Below are 14,147 nucleotides of genomic sequence, written 5' to 3' on the forward strand. Positions count from 1 at the left end.
GGGTAGCTGAAAGCTTTTAAAGCTTACATTTGAGGGGTGGATAGCGGCAGTTGCACTTTTCAAAATGTATAATTAACTTTTTACAATTTACAGAGATACACAGGACGCGCGTTGGGAGCCTGCAAGTCGCGATACGTATTGATGAGACGCTTGCCACGCCGATCCTTCAGCTGCCAGAAGTTCTGCCACTGCAAGAGAGCAATTCAGTAACGAAAGACTTGACACTATTACTCACAAGCTCCTTGGGTATGTCCAGTGCATCCGGAAAGACAAACCAATCCACTGTCTCATAGCAGGGCGGGGAGGTAAGCGAGCCTAAGAGAGGGTAAACATTAGTCTGTAATTCCCAGAGAACGCTACACACCTTTGTAGGTGAAAAACTTGTCCATATCGATGCCAGCAAAGAGATCTTGCATTGAAATTTTAGCCTGCAGCAGTGAGGAATCGTAGCACTTTGGGAGCAGCTTCACCTCTTTGCAGATCTCATTCACCGCCGGCGACTCCACTTGGGGAACCTCCGAGCAGCGCAGCATTACAGCCAGCACCACGAAACCATCTGCATGATGTACTGCCTCCTGGTTGCTCTCGTAGGAGCTGTTCTTGTGGACAATGTGCAGCTCCCCGTCGTACCGCTGGCTGTCTATGGTGTGCTCCGATCCCTGGCTCCGCTCGGAGCCCCAGTGGAAGTGCAGCTGCTGTGCCAGGTAAACCGTTTCCAGATTGGAGCCAGCGAGTGCGGGATTCTGCTTCTCAATTGTGGCCGATATGTCCATGCGTATCGTGTGCCCATTGTTGGTCACGTAAGGATTGTACAGGGGTTTCGTATAGTTGAAGAACACCAACTCCGGACCCTCGTAACGAAGTGCCTTTGGGACAGACGAGGCTATTTAAACCCAACGATTCGACAGCAAATGGATGCTCCTCACTTCACTCTGCACCAAGGCAATGGGAGATTGTTGCTTGCCAGGCTGCACCTGCCAATCCTTGCCCTGCTTATCATAGTTGAAGCTGGCAGGATTCGGACTGGAGAGCTCCGAGACCTTGCCAAAACATCTAACAACATGAAACATACAACAAATTTGGATACACTTAACAAGCGACTATGAACGAACAGTGAGTAATTTGTTCGACTTTATTGTTGATTATATTCGAAAAGTGTGCTCAAAGGTGTGTGGATCCTATGGACATATGTAGAGCTGTTTTTCCTCCAGCGCCTTGGCCTTTCTGTCGTCATGGTTCTTCTCGACAATGCGATTGCAGCCAATATAAATGTGCTTGGACAGAAAGTAGAGAATCTCAAAGATGGCCACCATGGAAAAGCCCACAAAGATGGACATGATGTTGCCAATGGTACCTGGAAGACCACACAACAAAACACACATGAAGACTGTGAAAATCTCTACAAATCAGACTAGCGACTCACTGAACACCTCGAACCAGGCATTGTTGAGCAATCGAATGTAGTACTGAGCATACTGATCGCCAAAGTAGACCCTCAGCACGGAGATATCCGAGTCGAACTCTGACTGATTATTACCATCCAGTTTCAGGGTGGCCAAATAGTTGTCAATGGGCAAGGAGCTCAAGGACACGCCATACAGCACGTCATTGCACGAGGGCAGGCATTGCGGGCAGTACAAAGCCTCCTCGATCTCCCGCTCCAGACCGGAGATCATGTGACGCTCTGTCAGCACATTGCGCCACTTGACTGTGGGAAGAGTAATGATGGGAAGCGGTTGATGGGAGCGACTACAGCCACTCACACTGGTACTGATTGATGCAGGGCACATGCCCGAGTGTGCAAAAGACAACTCCATCGAGGTTCTCCACTAGCTCCAGCGGCATCTGGAACGGCAGGCAGCGGCATAAAGCTATAACGCTACGAATCTTGCACCTGGAGACGCAGTTGGGGAAGGAGTAGGTGGACTTTAGCAGCCGTTGCTGCTCATTGCTGGATGTCTGGGCCTCGTTGTCAAAGTAGCAGTGTCTCCCAAAGGGGGAGAAGGAGCTCAAGCTGTCGTCAGTGTCCACCACCCGTGCGTGGATCTGCAGTGAAGTTTCCTCCCGCTGGCCCGGAAACATCTCCAGCGTATTCGAGGAGGTGACTGAGGCGTAATTGTCTGCACTGTGGATCAGGACAATGTAACCATCGGTGTTCAGAATGGGGGCAAAGTGATCCGAGTGGCTGGAGTTTAGCACAACCGTCAGACCAAGCTCTGCACTGGCCAAGCGATTCTTGAAGTTGCGCTTCTTGAGTCTGGTGGGGGAATCCTTTTAAGTTTGTGCGATTTTTCAAGCGAACACTCAACCTGTTCTCCATGTTAAAGGTGCAGCAGGGACCGTACTGCGTGAGGCTCTCCTGGAAGGCAGCCTTGCTGAAGCACGGAATATCCACATTGGCCAGGGTGCACTTGAGCACATAGTTTTCACACTTGGGAGTCAGCTAAAGAGAGATCCACACATCATAAATCACATCATAAATGGGTACTGATTTCATACTCACCATTTTCATGATGCGTCGCGTGTCATAAAATGTCTCGTTGTCCCACGTGCCAAACACATCGAGAAAGGTTTGAAAGCTGCCAAACTCATCCGTGTCCACGACGACACCCACATGCACATAGAACTCTCGCAGGAACAACAGACGCTCCAGATAGTACTCCACGGGTCGACTTATGGGACTTCTGGCTTGTCTGTGCACCAAAAATGAATCATAGAATCGTAGATTCGTAGGGTAGAGGATTGGCTGTCAAACTCACAACTCAATCGCATATCTAAAGGCTGCCTCTCTGGAAATGCGATTGTTGGAGCATATGGAGACTGCCGGAAAGGGCACATTCTCCACGGGATAGAGCGGATCCTTCAGATTGGTCACAAACGATTGTGCCACAAACTGTTCCCAGGTCAGGGATAGCACCACGATGAGGGAGACCGTGGTGGCGGTGTGCAGCAGCAACCAAATCATTCTGCCAAAAAGGGAAAGCCAGAGTCAAGAGTACCGATGAGTCCTGGATGAGTTTTCCCACCTTTGTCCCAGTGTTATATCTGGCGACAATAGTTTGTTGTAGCCCTGCATGGATATATTTCGCAGCAGATCTGCCATATCCAAGCAAAAAGCGGAGCCCAGGGATTGCTTGCGCCGACCAGACGGTCCCTTCCTGTGTTTCCTTCTGCCTTTGGATTCCTTCGGGTTCTGGATCCACCAAATGGCATTGGATGTGGCCTCCGTATTAATGGCCATCTTTAATGGTCTTCCGTTTCGGACTGCAACTGTTGACTGCTGACTGATGATTGAAGACTCGTTCTTTGATTGATTTCCATAGGAAATGAGTGACGGCTGGAGGCGTGGCTGTTGTGCTTAATGGAAATTAGTCATTAAGACTTGCTTAATTAGTGTCAATATGCTTTGAGCAACTAGAGGATAGACAAGGGAAGGAAGTTCTTGAAGTAAACCAAATATTCGTTGAGTTTTTCTCGTTTTGCTTGCACTTAAACAATTCCTTGAAGGTCTCTGAGTAATTTACATTTATTTTTGCGATGTAATAATACTTTTAGTGCAGTTTTTGACTCACTTATATCTTAGCCTTAACTTATTCTAGAGTATTATTTCAGTCCATTGCACATCTAAACCTGTGTCAAGTCTTCTACAAATTCGACTGCTCAAAGTAGATCATTTTCCCGCTGGCCAGAAGGGCTGCCCCGGATAGTTGCGGGCTCCAACGAAGGCATATGGATTGGGATTGACCACGCGGGCAATGTCCGTGTAGCTGCGTCCACCGCGCTGTGGGGAACTGTAGTAGCCTCGGGCAGGAGAGGCGAAAGCCGCTGCGAGTAGAAGCACCAGAACGACCATCAGGCGGAGAAGAATAAGTCCCTTGGTGAGTGACATTGCTGCTTGGGGAGATGTTGCCTCGAGAACTGAGCTGCAGTGTCGCCGGAGACTGTCCTATTTATATGGATCCATTCGGATGTGGGGAGTACACTGAACCGATCGGTTCTTGCCGTTATCAATCAGGTTTTGGCGAATCCGAAAGAACTGACTGCGCTGCCCCGCGTCTCATTCCGCTCACGTCTGATCTTTGTGCTTTTTACGATCATTTTTCTCATTCTCATTTTCGTTTCCTCTCAATATTTACTGACACGCTGCCCGCAAGCAAGTCATTCACACTGCCCGCCGTTATGCGATCGATAGATACGAGTAGTTCCAGCGATCTTCTGGTGATTCAGCACATCCACCATACGGATCTATGCACCTGATCTTGACTCTAATTGCCAGGTGAATGATTTGGCTGTACGAGCTGGTGCTCAAACCCCAGCACTGCGACTCTCTCACTATTTAAATTCTAATTAACAACTCTGACGACTGGGCTAATGACGTACGAGTAGGTGCGCCGAGTGGAGGAGAGTCTTACGTACGTACGCATATTAGCAAATTCTTGCATAAACAATTGCTCGAGACATTGCCATGTCTACATAGTTCGCCTCTTCCAATATTCCTTCCTGTAATGTCAGCTTTGGCTCGAGCTCTTTTCAGATCTGGTTTGTTGTCTTTTCGCTTCCTCAAAGTGTGCCAAGGGGGGAAGTCCTAGGAACTGATTCACTGGGTACTTAAATTGCTGTACTTGAGGTCTCTATATATACCACACTTGTATGCCATGATGATCCAGTCAGATGATGCGACTATACTACACACCGTTTCGGTTCATTATGATCATAAAATTATTCAGTTCGGGGCCTGGGAAAGGTGTGTGTCAGTCACTCGGTTAACGAAATTTTTGTGCTCAGAAATATTCAGATGGGAAAGGGTCTTCTACTTTATGTGAATAATTAGAACAATGCCCAGTGCGATGACTGAGATTTTGTAGGAATTTCGAAAGGTTTTTACTATGATTCATGCAAAATTCCCATTGCCCAAGGATTAGAGCTGTCTTTCACTCCAAGACCTTTAGAAATACCTTTAGAATCACTCCAATAAATTCTTCTTGCTGAAAGCTCTCCCCAGGGGTCCCCATCTTCACAGCTAAATATTCTGCATAAATGTAACTCAAATGAGTGTGTAATGCTCCATGGAATTACCAGACAGCTCTTGACTGTCAAGGTCTTCCAGTGTCATCCAGGGGGAATGCACTACAACTATCCCAGTAACCGCATGAGCAGCAGGGGGTTCAGTCCACCTGCCAACATCCAAAACGGAGGCACGACATTCGCTCATTCGCATTTCCATCACGTGCCGGTGATGAACGCGCTGCCCGTCGAGTGCTCATTGAGTGATCATACATTTCTATGGACTATAAAAAGCGAATTGCAGCCTCACTCAAGTGATACACATAACACAACAAGATGGAGCTATAATTAATTGGCATAGCCAATGAGTAGATCAAAACTTTCTCTTATTTTATTTCAAGATAATACATAATAGTCGAAAACTTAAAAAATTAACTTAAGACTTAGTGAATGCTCAACCCCAAAATCTTGAGAATGGTGTGCGGGGCAGGAAGCGACTGCCCCCGAGACCCACGTAGGCATCGGGCTTCAGGACTCGTGCAATTTCCGAGTAGGTGCGTCCCTTGCGTTGGCCAGAGTTGGGTCGTCTGCCGCCTCCATAACCGCCTCCGTATGACTGATACGATGGATAGCCATAGCCATAGCCATAGCCATAGCCACCAGCATAGTTGCCATACCCTGAGCTGCCATAACCGATGGAGTTCCCATATCCATAGTTGTTTCCATAGCTCTGGCCGCCTCCATAGCCCTTGGACTTGTTCCAACCCTTCAGGAAGAAGGCACTGCTCCAGTCCACACAGCTGGCAATCAGCAACGTGAGGATCATCCAGAAGGGAACTCGTACTCTCATGATGGCTCTTCCTGTGTGTGGTTCTAACCCGGTTCTGGCCACGATCTACCCAGCGCTCCTCTATTTATACCCTTGGAACGGAGTTGGGATCTGCTGAGCGATTATGCTGATGAAGATGGTGACACATTGCGCTCTTTAGCACTTTGAAATGCTTTATTTTTCGATCTCGTATGCCCATAAAAAACTAAACAATCGGCATCTCTGGAAGATCAGGCGACAGACCACGCTCGCACCGGTCAGCGTTGCGACTCAATGGATTATGCTGAATATATATGAGACGGATTGTCACGATCAGCATGCAGGGCACGCACCACCACCAGCACAGCCAGCACAATGCGCCACGCACTGGAAGACCAAGCAAAACGATCGACCAAGTAGATCGGACATCCCATCCCCATCCACACAGCAATAATAACATCAGCAGCCAAGACGCAGCACTTTGCCTCGCTTGAGTGGATGTTTTTCTTTTCGGTTTTTGTTTGTTTATGAAGTTGATGATCATCGCCACGATCAACGTTAGAGAGCGAGCGATCCGCTCTCTTCTCTCGCCGCCAAGTCCGAGAGACACGGCGACAGGTTTTCGGTGACCGCTCAAGCATTCCCCCGATTATCGCATACAACGGAATAAGTTCCCCCCCACAGTTAGAATCCGCCTGTCGTAGTGCTTGGGCGATCATCGGCGATCGTTCCATTATTCAACTCAATCATGACGCGATCTTCGGTTTCGGTTTCGGTTTCTATTCTATTTGCCATCATCTGCCTCGAATGGATCGGGATGCGCACGTGCGACGCTCAGTTCGCGTTCACCTCCGCGGGCAGTGCCGTGGCCTCTGCCGGAGGACTCACCGTGGTGGCGCAGCTGCCCGGTTTTGGAGCACTCAACGGCGTCGTAACTGGCTTCAACCACAACAACAACAACAACAACTTTTACTCTCAACAACGGCAGCAGCAGGGCGGCGGTGGCTGGCCAGGCATGGGCATGGGTGGACGCAGACCTCCTCCTGCGCCCAATGCTGGTCGACAGCCAGCTCCACCCGGCTGGCCTCCAGGCTGGGAGTGGGGTGGCAACGGCAACTATAATCAGCCAGGATTCAACAATGGACGAGGACCACCGCAGAGACCAGGCTGGGGAGGTGGACCACCACAAAGGCCAGGCTGGGGTGGCGGACCAGTAGGGGGCATGGGACCACCCAGACCCTACTGGGCAGGCGGCGGAATGGGACCACCAAGACCCGGATGGGGTGGCGGTGGAATGAATAATGCATGGGGAGATGGAGAAGGACCACCACCAGGTTCTGGCTGGGAGAACAATGGCAATGGGAACGGCAACAATCAACCGAGTCCCACGGATCAATACACAAATTGGGAGAATCCCATCGGCGAAGGATCTAGCACAACGACACCCAAGCCAGTCGCTGTGGGGCCCACATTCCAGCCTCGACCACAGCCAGCGACCACCAAGAGCACTCTCATCGTAGGCACCAATCGTCCGCCACTGTTGCCGCCTCAGCCCTCGGCCAGGCCATCGCCGAAGCCATCGCTGCATTCCATCGAGGACTCCCAGCTGCGGGACATCATCTTCCCCAGCTCTGCGCGATACATCCACCGTCCGCCCAGGCAGGAGTTGCGCGCGGACAACATCGATGAGCGGAGATGAGCTGCGATTCGGGGCACATTCTTCCATAGAACATTTTGCAATTGTTGAATATTTATAGGCAGGGGCTTCCCAGCGGGGCTCAAGATCGTCTTTGTGGATCGTTTCGGATCGGTGATCTGTAAACAGGTTCGGGAGCTACCGAGAACAAAGACTCTTGACGAAGATTCACGAATTATAATTTAATAAATAACACAAACAGATGGAAAGATGATTGGGCTGAATGGATGGGGAGTGGAGGGGAGGGCAGGGAAGGCTGAGAGACTATGTATGGAACATTTCACAGGTGAAGGCTAGTAACCCCGCTGCTTGTAGCCGCCAGTGGATGCAGGTGTTCCAACTCTTCCAACTGATCTTCCATAGTCCTGACTGTAGCCCCGATCCCTGGGTGGGTGGCCTGGGTAGGGTTCCTGTGGCCTGTGTGGATAGTAGCCAGCAGGTGGAGGATAGTAGCCGTAAGCTCCTGGTGGCGGCCCCTGCTGATACCCATAGCCATATCCTCCTCCTCCGCCGTAGTAGTGGTCGTAGCCCTGCTCATAGCCCTCCTGGATGAGTGGACCCGGCCCGTAGCCGTAGCCGTGTCCTGGTCCTGGTCCTGGTCCGTAGGCGTGTCCAGGTCTCGGTGGTTGTGCGTGGTACTGTGGCCATGGTTCCAACGCATCGATCAGCGCTCCGGCAATCTTGTCGAAATGGGGTCTCGCTTTTGCTGCTCCCACGAGGAGTAGCACAACAAAAGATAGCGACAGTCTCGCGTCCAGCTTCATCTTTGAGTGCGCAATAGAATTTGCGATCTTCTGTGGCTTCTGCGCGATCTTTTATAGACTTCGGGCTGACTGCGGGACTGGCGATAAGCAGCCTGAGTGGAGTAGCATAACCTTGGACGATCTGCGAGTACATAGAGACATACTGCTGATTCCGCTGGCTGTCTAAGTAGTAAATAAGGTCGTTCGAGAAAGCGCTTCTCTCCGATCTGATCTGTTTTGGCGTCCATGCTGCAGAGGCCACAGAGAAATTTTAAGGGCAATTCCCCATTTATGTTGTGGCTCAATCGATTGCAAATTACCATAGGCTTGTCTTCAGATCTATGCTTCGGAAGTTTAAAATTGGGAATAGCCCAAGAGACCCTCAATCGATTCCCAGAATCTTCTCTCATTCAGCTTTGGAAACACTCACAGATGGAGCACTCTTATCAGGCCATTGAGCTCCGCTCTCCCCCATTGATAACCCTAAACACGAACATTGCCTGAGACGCATTCGATTTCTGTTTTGAGCTTGAAATACACGCGCTGAGAGCTTTGGCGGCTTAGTCTTACCGTGACATTATGGCCTGGAGGAGTGTAATCGCGTTCGCTGGCCTCATTGTGGCCCTGCTCCTGGCCGTCGAGAGCCAGGCCTCGCAGCTGAGTCGCGACGAGAGCCGCGAGGATGAGGAAACCAACTTCAATCTGGCTTCCACGCTAACTGGCGGCATCCGCAGCAGTCGCCACCACCAGCGGGCCAATCTCAACTCGAATCTCAACTCGTATCCGGACAGCACGCAGCCAGGTGCGGGCTATGGCAGCGTCGACATCGATGGGCCACATGGTCACGAGCAGGGCGGATACACTCCGAGAGCAGGTGGCTCCAATTCTATAGGATATTCGGGGCCACAGCAGCCAGCGGGGTATCCCGGGCAAGAGCTTCCGCCCGGCACTTATCCGCCTCCTGGCTACCCGGCCACAGGTTCTCCTCAGCCTCCGGTTCATTATCCCGGTGGAATTCCAGCCCAGAGGCCAGGAGTTCCCTCCTATCCGCAGCCAGGAGTTCCCGCGTATCCACAGCCAGGAGCTCACGCCTATCCACAGCCAGGAATAGGATCCTATCCATCGCCTGCAGCTGCCTATCCCTCAGGCTATCCCGGCTACGCATATCCTGGAGTTTATCTGCCTCAATTTCCTGGCTATCCGCAGCCTGGGGCATATCCTGGCTATGCACCAGGAGCACCTGGAGGCCCTCCAGTGGTGGTGCATCCCGGTGCAGCTCCTCCTGCTGCGTCGCCTCATGAGAGCAGAAGACACCACAGCCGCTATCCGTCGCACAATGCCCAGGATCCGGAGCACTGGGACCACAGGTTCTCCATGAACACCGAGTACAAGGAGGATGGCGTCCACAAGGGCTCCTTTGATGTCCTGAACAACCACAATGCCTTTGGTTTCGGCAGCGGATACGGGGGCGGCTACAATGGCGCCTTCAATTCACCGGCCTTTTGAAACGGAAGGTCCAATCTGGAGGAGGAGAGTCGTAGTCATAAGTTGGAAGCTCTGTGACAAGGGGCAGCTGTACGAGCATCTCTGTGTGTGCGTCCGTCTGCTGTGCCTCTGAATAAACTTGATTTTGCGCACTCCCAACCAAAGTAATTAGCAATGTTGCCCGGTTCCCAGTTGCACCTTGGGCAGAGGACGACAGAGACATCGAGACAGAGAGATGCCGAACCGGAAAGAAATAAAGCAATATGCATTAATTTCAGCTCTTCACGGATACGTACATGCACAGAACACATTTACTTACTTATTTTCTTGCGAGAGGACACAATGGAACAGGAACCGGGAGCTACCTGACAGGGCAGGCTGCCAAAAAGGGAGCGGCACAAAGGCAAAGACGCAGCCGCAGTCGTAGGACCAAGAAAGGTGGTAGAAAATCAACGTCAGAGGCACACACACACTGAGGGACATGCCAGACAGACAGACAGACAGACGGATAGACGGTGGTGCCCTTTTCAGTCTCAATTGCAGCGACAGAAATCGGTTATGTGTGTGCAGCGGATTGGGACTGGAACGGGTACCAAGTACCAAGTACCAAGGACCCTCCCGACTGTGATGTCTTGCGGCGCATGCGCAGCCTGCCGCGCAAATCCTTAACAAATTTTTGGCGCTAAAATGACAGACGACCGCGCCAAAATCACGGAAAGCAAAGGGAAACACACACAATGAAGCATAGATTATGGGTGATAGTTTTACCTGTCATGGATCGAACCTATTTCCCAGAGAGAGAGCGAGAGTTTAATGTCCTTTGCCGCTGGCATCAGCTGTTCCCGTGCAAGATCTAAGGGATAGCAGCTTAAATGAGAAGTGCCATAGAGCATAGAATAGATTGTGGACTCACCCTTAATTGAAGATGTTTCACACAGAACCACCAGCTGTCCTGAAGACATCTCAGCTGATTCTTGGCTACAAAAGCAAATGAAACAGTTTAGATTTTGGGTACAAAGAAAAACCTGGAATAGATTATGCTTACCATAGGCTTATTTCTAGACTTTTCTTGTTCCAAGATCCACCACCCGCGTTGGCGACACATTTAGTTGGTTATTTTGCGAACGGACACATAGTGAGTAAATGTTTATTGGGTACATACATAACATGGAGTGCGGTACATAACTAGTTACATATTTGGACAATGACAATGCAACGCTATCAACATTCATGGAGCATTCCTCGTGGCGGTGCATGCATGTTAGTTGGGGGGTGGGAGAGGAAAGTCCATGAATGGCGTAACAAACAAAAGAGCAGCATTAACAACATATACATAAAAATACACATGGGTAGGATGATGCGATGAGGGTTGAAGGTTCTGTTAGCGGTGCGCGCCGCCTTCCAGGTTGTACAGGACACACGCGCCTCTGTTAGTTATTAGTGTTACGAGTTGTCCTAGGAATACGATCGATCCATTGCTGCTTTGCTTTGGTGCCTTACGATATAAGTTTATTAAATGCTGGAATATGTCTTACATCATAAAATAAAAACATAATTTGTTTAGTTGTAGAGCGGTTGTGGGGGCTTGATGACTGATGGGACAATGTTTCGGCTTGTTAAAAATTATGAAAAAAGGAAACTAAACAGTAAAACATAAATGGAGAACAGTGAGCGCTCTTAACATAATATTTATGCAACGAAAACACACGATTATAATGCAAAATGTCACAAATAATAATTAATTATAAAATATAAAAACTTTGTGAGAGAATGTGGAAAGGAAGGGGAAAAGGGGTCAAGGGAAGGGTGGATTCGTTTTAGTCTTTTTTTTTCGAGGTGGGTTTTGCTGTTTTTTTTTAATATTTTTTTTTTTTTGGGTCTGAAGCGTCTTAGAGCCTAACTGAAGCGTAACTTGGTGCTGCTCGATATTAATTTGGCTAAGGTTCGAGGTGGTCCTACGTCCTACGACAGATTGCTCGCGTTCACTTCCAGATCGAGGTTGTTCTGAAAGAGCTCCTGGTTGGTGAGCAGCGGCACCTTGGCCACCTCGTGGAATATCTTGTGCGAGTACTTGTTGCGTATCGTCTTGATGGTGGCCCGCGGCTTGCGATGGAGTCCGGCATTCAGTACGGGCACAATCTCGGCAAACTCCGCCAGCTGGAAGCCCGTGTAGTGGACCAGAGTTGAGGTCCAGGTCTGTTGCTCCAGATTGGCGGCACCGGCGTGCATGCGCAGTGCCATGAAGAGGGCTGCCGAGGCCATCTGCGAGTCGCTGAACCCAATTGTGGCATAGTCCATCAGCGACAGTTCCAGGATGTAGCGAGCCAGAGTCAGAGTGGGCATCTGGACCTTGGCACAGCGAGCGTAGCGACGCAAGAAGCGGTAGGACAGGGGAATGCCCAGATCGTACTTGATGACGCGCAGCGTTTCGCGCTCCATCTTGACCAGCTCGTCGTGGTTGTAGGCTCCGTCGCAAATGTACAGAAAGTCCTCGATCAGGGGCGGCTGGCGCTCGTCGTACTTGCAGGCAATGAAGAAGGCAGCGGCCCCCAGAAGCTGAAGCTTCTCCTTGTTGATCACTTCGCGGCACAGATAGAGGTCCACGATCTTCACAGCCAGATAGAGGGTCTCGTGGTTGAGCTCGAAGGTCTCCTGCACCTCGACCATCCAGTCAACCAGCAGGGTCCGCATCCACGTGGTCAGGTGGATCTGTCTCGGCATGTAGTCCTCGATGGGGAACTCTGGCTCGCGTGTCTTCAGATAGTTGAAGATGTCCATGGCGTAGTGCGAGACCTGGAAGGGGTCGTCCCAGTTCTTCAGGTCAAAATCCTCCACATCTTTGGGCACGGGACGCAGTGGAATCACTGGCGCCAAGGCAGCAGCGGCAGCGGCTTTTGCAGCCTCCACTATGGGCTGTTCAGTCTTTTGTTGGAATTTGGCAGAGCGCCGACGCGCCGCCTCAAAGTTGCCCGAGAGGCGCAAAGAGTCGGAGGTGGATACGTCCTCCAGGGCAGACATGTATAGGCTATCCTCAGTCTTGTTGAAGTCATTGGAGATGCGACGCACCGGCTTGATGACCATTCCCTGGGCCTGGGCTTGGGCCTGAGGAGCGGCCAGACTCTGCATGGGAGGGGGCAAGATGGGAATCTGGACTTGGTTCGGATTGGGGACCTCCCCCAAAACGGTCTTCTTGCTGGGCACTGCCTTCGGGCGCAGTTTGGGCCGAGCCAGTGCCTCCTCGAACTTGTCCAACACCTTGTGGCAGTTCTCCACTGAATCGTCTGTCTTGGTTGAGGCGCGAGTCATGATTTTGTTGGTGGCAAACACATTTATACCCAGGTTGTCAGTGTTCTTAGCATCTAGCAGGGCCTGCAGCTGCTGGGCCGTGGGCTTCTTGGGCAGCAGCTGCTGGTTGGCATCCTCCTCCCCCTGATGCAGCGTCATGATCTTTACATTGTTGGTAAGGTTGCCCAGGGCAGAGCGTTTGATCTTTTCGTTCTTGATCGGACTGTTGTCGGCCTTGCGCTTGCCCCGCGTCTGCATGTTCTCGGCATTGGGGTCGATGTTGCAATTGTTGTTGTTCGCCGCCCGACGGCTCAGACCCTTGCGTGTGCCCGTGGGGCCCAGGGCGAGGAGCGAGTTCATGGCCGCCTGGCTGGTTGCGGTGGCCCGGGTGGAAGCCTTTGTGGGCGCCATTTTGTAAAAGTCTGTGTTTTGTTGTTGTCACTTTTGGTCCTCCAGCAGATTCTCGCTTTGCGCTGGCTCTAGTGGCGTTGCTTAGTCCTTGGCTCGTTTCAGATACAGTTTCGGGTCAGCTTACTTACAACGATGTGATTCTTGTTGTTTTCAAGCAATCGTTGTCACACAAACTCACTAATTATGTTTTTTCACCTGGAGTATTATGACGCTTGGCCGCCGCTGATCATAACGGCGCTTGAAAAGATAAAGAATACGAGAAAATCGAAAAACAGCGCCAGAGACGCGTCTTGACAGGCAGTGTGACCACGGATTTATCGATATAATACACCGCAAAACCCTCAGATATATTCCGTCTCATTTGTAAAATATACCGTACATATACCGAAATCATAATTCACATTCCTCGATATTGATGTTCTATTTGATGTTACTAGCTAGTTAGGAGTCTCAGCGCTAAAACTATAATTTTATCAGTTTTATCAATCAATTCTTCAGAAGACGGGCTAGTTTTCACGATTTCATTTTGTTGGAATGTCTCCAGATTAAGTTTAAAACTAAATAGGCCAACCAAAAAAATAGCATGAAATAGTATGTGAGTGGGAATGGATTTCTAAGTATATGGGCATTTGTATTCCCCTTTTTAAATAAAATGCATCCTCTTCATGGGATTATTGCGTATAAAATAAGATCGCAATCGATCCGTTTTGGTAAA

The 14,147-nt window shown here is 50.3% G+C and overlaps 8 protein-coding genes across 10 annotated transcripts; 2 read left to right on the forward strand and 6 right to left on the reverse strand.

Annotated features, from left to right (window-relative positions):
• Nucleotides 1-50: 50 nt before the first annotated feature.
• LOC117583647 (carbonic anhydrase 6) lies at nucleotides 51-1,106 on the reverse strand. The gene is made up of 4 exons (XM_034272100.1): nucleotides 927-1,106; nucleotides 365-866; nucleotides 236-315; nucleotides 51-188 (listed from the first exon to the last, which is right to left on the reverse strand). The coding sequence occupies exons 1-4, from the start codon at nucleotides 1,068-1,070 to the stop codon at nucleotides 81-83; spliced, it is 834 nt and encodes a 277-aa protein (XP_034127991.1). The 5' UTR covers nucleotides 1,071-1,106; the 3' UTR covers nucleotides 51-80.
• A 72-nt stretch (nucleotides 1,107-1,178) lies between these two features.
• LOC117583126 (sodium channel protein Nach) lies at nucleotides 1,179-3,241 on the reverse strand. Its single transcript, XM_034271317.1, has 7 exons — nucleotides 3,027-3,241; nucleotides 2,760-2,966; nucleotides 2,504-2,693; nucleotides 2,310-2,443; nucleotides 1,764-2,257; nucleotides 1,424-1,708; nucleotides 1,179-1,354 (listed from the first exon to the last, which is right to left on the reverse strand). Exons 1-7 carry the CDS (start codon nucleotides 3,239-3,241, stop codon nucleotides 1,179-1,181), a joined length of 1,701 nt encoding a protein of 566 aa, XP_034127208.1.
• Nucleotides 3,242-3,501: 260 nt separating this feature from the next.
• Nucleotides 3,502-3,932, reverse strand: LOC117583123. The gene has a single exon (XM_034271314.1). It carries the CDS (start codon nucleotides 3,887-3,889, stop codon nucleotides 3,671-3,673), a length of 219 nt encoding a protein of 72 aa, XP_034127205.1. The 5' UTR covers nucleotides 3,890-3,932; the 3' UTR covers nucleotides 3,502-3,670.
• A 1,516-nt stretch (nucleotides 3,933-5,448) lies between these two features.
• LOC117583501 (prisilkin-39) lies at nucleotides 5,449-6,136 on the reverse strand. The gene has a single exon (XM_034271843.1). The coding sequence runs from the start codon at nucleotides 5,852-5,854 to the stop codon at nucleotides 5,459-5,461; it is 396 nt and encodes a 131-aa protein (XP_034127734.1). The 5' UTR covers nucleotides 5,855-6,136; the 3' UTR covers nucleotides 5,449-5,458.
• A 355-nt stretch (nucleotides 6,137-6,491) lies between these two features.
• LOC117583495 (translation initiation factor IF-2) lies at nucleotides 6,492-7,717 on the forward strand. Its single transcript, XM_034271835.1, has one exon. The coding sequence runs from the start codon at nucleotides 6,561-6,563 to the stop codon at nucleotides 7,509-7,511; it is 951 nt and encodes a 316-aa protein (XP_034127726.1). The 5' UTR covers nucleotides 6,492-6,560; the 3' UTR covers nucleotides 7,512-7,717.
• Nucleotides 7,718-7,801: 84 nt separating this feature from the next.
• LOC117583127 (sulfur globule protein CV1) lies at nucleotides 7,802-8,405 on the reverse strand. The gene is made up of 2 exons (XM_034271318.1): nucleotides 8,384-8,405; nucleotides 7,802-8,091 (listed from the first exon to the last, which is right to left on the reverse strand). Exons 1-2 carry the CDS (start codon nucleotides 8,403-8,405, stop codon nucleotides 7,802-7,804), a joined length of 312 nt encoding a protein of 103 aa, XP_034127209.1.
• A 395-nt stretch (nucleotides 8,406-8,800) lies between these two features.
• LOC117583496 (calcium-binding protein P) lies at nucleotides 8,801-9,895 on the forward strand. Of its 3 annotated transcripts, none has more exons than XM_034271838.1 (2): nucleotides 8,801-9,312; nucleotides 9,403-9,895. In XM_034271838.1, the coding sequence occupies exons 1-2, from the start codon at nucleotides 8,831-8,833 to the stop codon at nucleotides 9,755-9,757; spliced, it is 837 nt and encodes a 278-aa protein (XP_034127729.1). In that variant the 5' UTR covers nucleotides 8,801-8,830; the 3' UTR covers nucleotides 9,758-9,895. The 3 variants fall into 3 exon arrangements, with proteins under 3 accessions (XP_034127729.1, XP_034127727.1, XP_034127728.1); XM_034271837.1 differs by having other exon boundaries at nucleotides 8,802-9,360; XM_034271836.1 differs by having other exon boundaries at nucleotides 8,801-9,895.
• Nucleotides 9,896-10,869: 974 nt separating this feature from the next.
• LOC117583490 (G2/mitotic-specific cyclin-B3) lies at nucleotides 10,870-13,731 on the reverse strand. Its single transcript, XM_034271828.1, has one exon. The coding sequence runs from the start codon at nucleotides 13,430-13,432 to the stop codon at nucleotides 11,699-11,701; it is 1,734 nt and encodes a 577-aa protein (XP_034127719.1). The 5' UTR covers nucleotides 13,433-13,731; the 3' UTR covers nucleotides 10,870-11,698.
• Between the last annotated feature and the right edge of the window lie 416 nt (nucleotides 13,732-14,147).

Source organism: Drosophila guanche, unplaced genomic scaffold (genome assembly GCF_900245975.1).
Source record: "Drosophila guanche unplaced genomic scaffold, DGUA_6, whole genome shotgun sequence".
Classification (NCBI taxonomy): Eukaryota; Metazoa; Arthropoda; class Insecta; order Diptera; family Drosophilidae; genus Drosophila; species Drosophila guanche.

Coding starts and splice junctions, on each gene's coding strand:
- LOC117583126 (XM_034271317.1), bottom strand. CDS start 3,241: ATGGCCATTAATACGGAGGCCACATCCAATGCCATTTGGTGGATCCAG. Junction 2,694..2,759: donor TTTAGATATGCGATTGAGTT/GTGAGTTTGACA, acceptor TTTGGTGCACAG/ACAAGCCAGAAGTCCCATAA. Junction 2,444..2,503: donor CGCGACGCATCATGAAAATG/GTGAGTATGAAA, acceptor ATCTCTCTTTAG/CTGACTCCCAAGTGTGAAAA.
- LOC117583647 (XM_034272100.1), bottom strand. CDS start 1,070: ATGTTTCATGTTGTTAGATGTTTTGGCAAGGTCTCGGAGCTCTCCAGT. Junction 867..926: donor TTGCCTTGGTGCAGAGTGAA/GTGAGGAGCATC, acceptor TCTGTCCCAAAG/GCACTTCGTTACGAGGGTCC. Junction 316..364: donor CAAGTTTTTCACCTACAAAG/GTGTGTAGCGTT, acceptor ACCCTCTCTTAG/GCTCGCTTACCTCCCCGCCC.
- LOC117583127 (XM_034271318.1), bottom strand. CDS start 8,405: ATGTACTCGCAGATCGTCCAAG. Junction 8,092..8,383: donor GTACTCGCAGATCGTCCAAG/GTTATGCTACTC, acceptor GACCAGGACCAG/GACACGGCTACGGCTACGGG.
- LOC117583495 (XM_034271835.1), top strand. CDS start 6,561: ATGACGCGATCTTCGGTTTCGGTTTCGGTTTCTATTCTATTTGCCATC.
- LOC117583123 (XM_034271314.1), bottom strand. CDS start 3,889: ATGTCACTCACCAAGGGACTTATTCTTCTCCGCCTGATGGTCGTTCTG.
- LOC117583501 (XM_034271843.1), bottom strand. CDS start 5,854: ATGAGAGTACGAGTTCCCTTCTGGATGATCCTCACGTTGCTGATTGCC.
- LOC117583496 (XM_034271836.1), top strand. CDS start 8,831: ATGGCCTGGAGGAGTGTAATCGCGTTCGCTGGCCTCATTGTGGCCCTG.
- LOC117583490 (XM_034271828.1), bottom strand. CDS start 13,432: ATGGCGCCCACAAAGGCTTCCACCCGGGCCACCGCAACCAGCCAGGCG.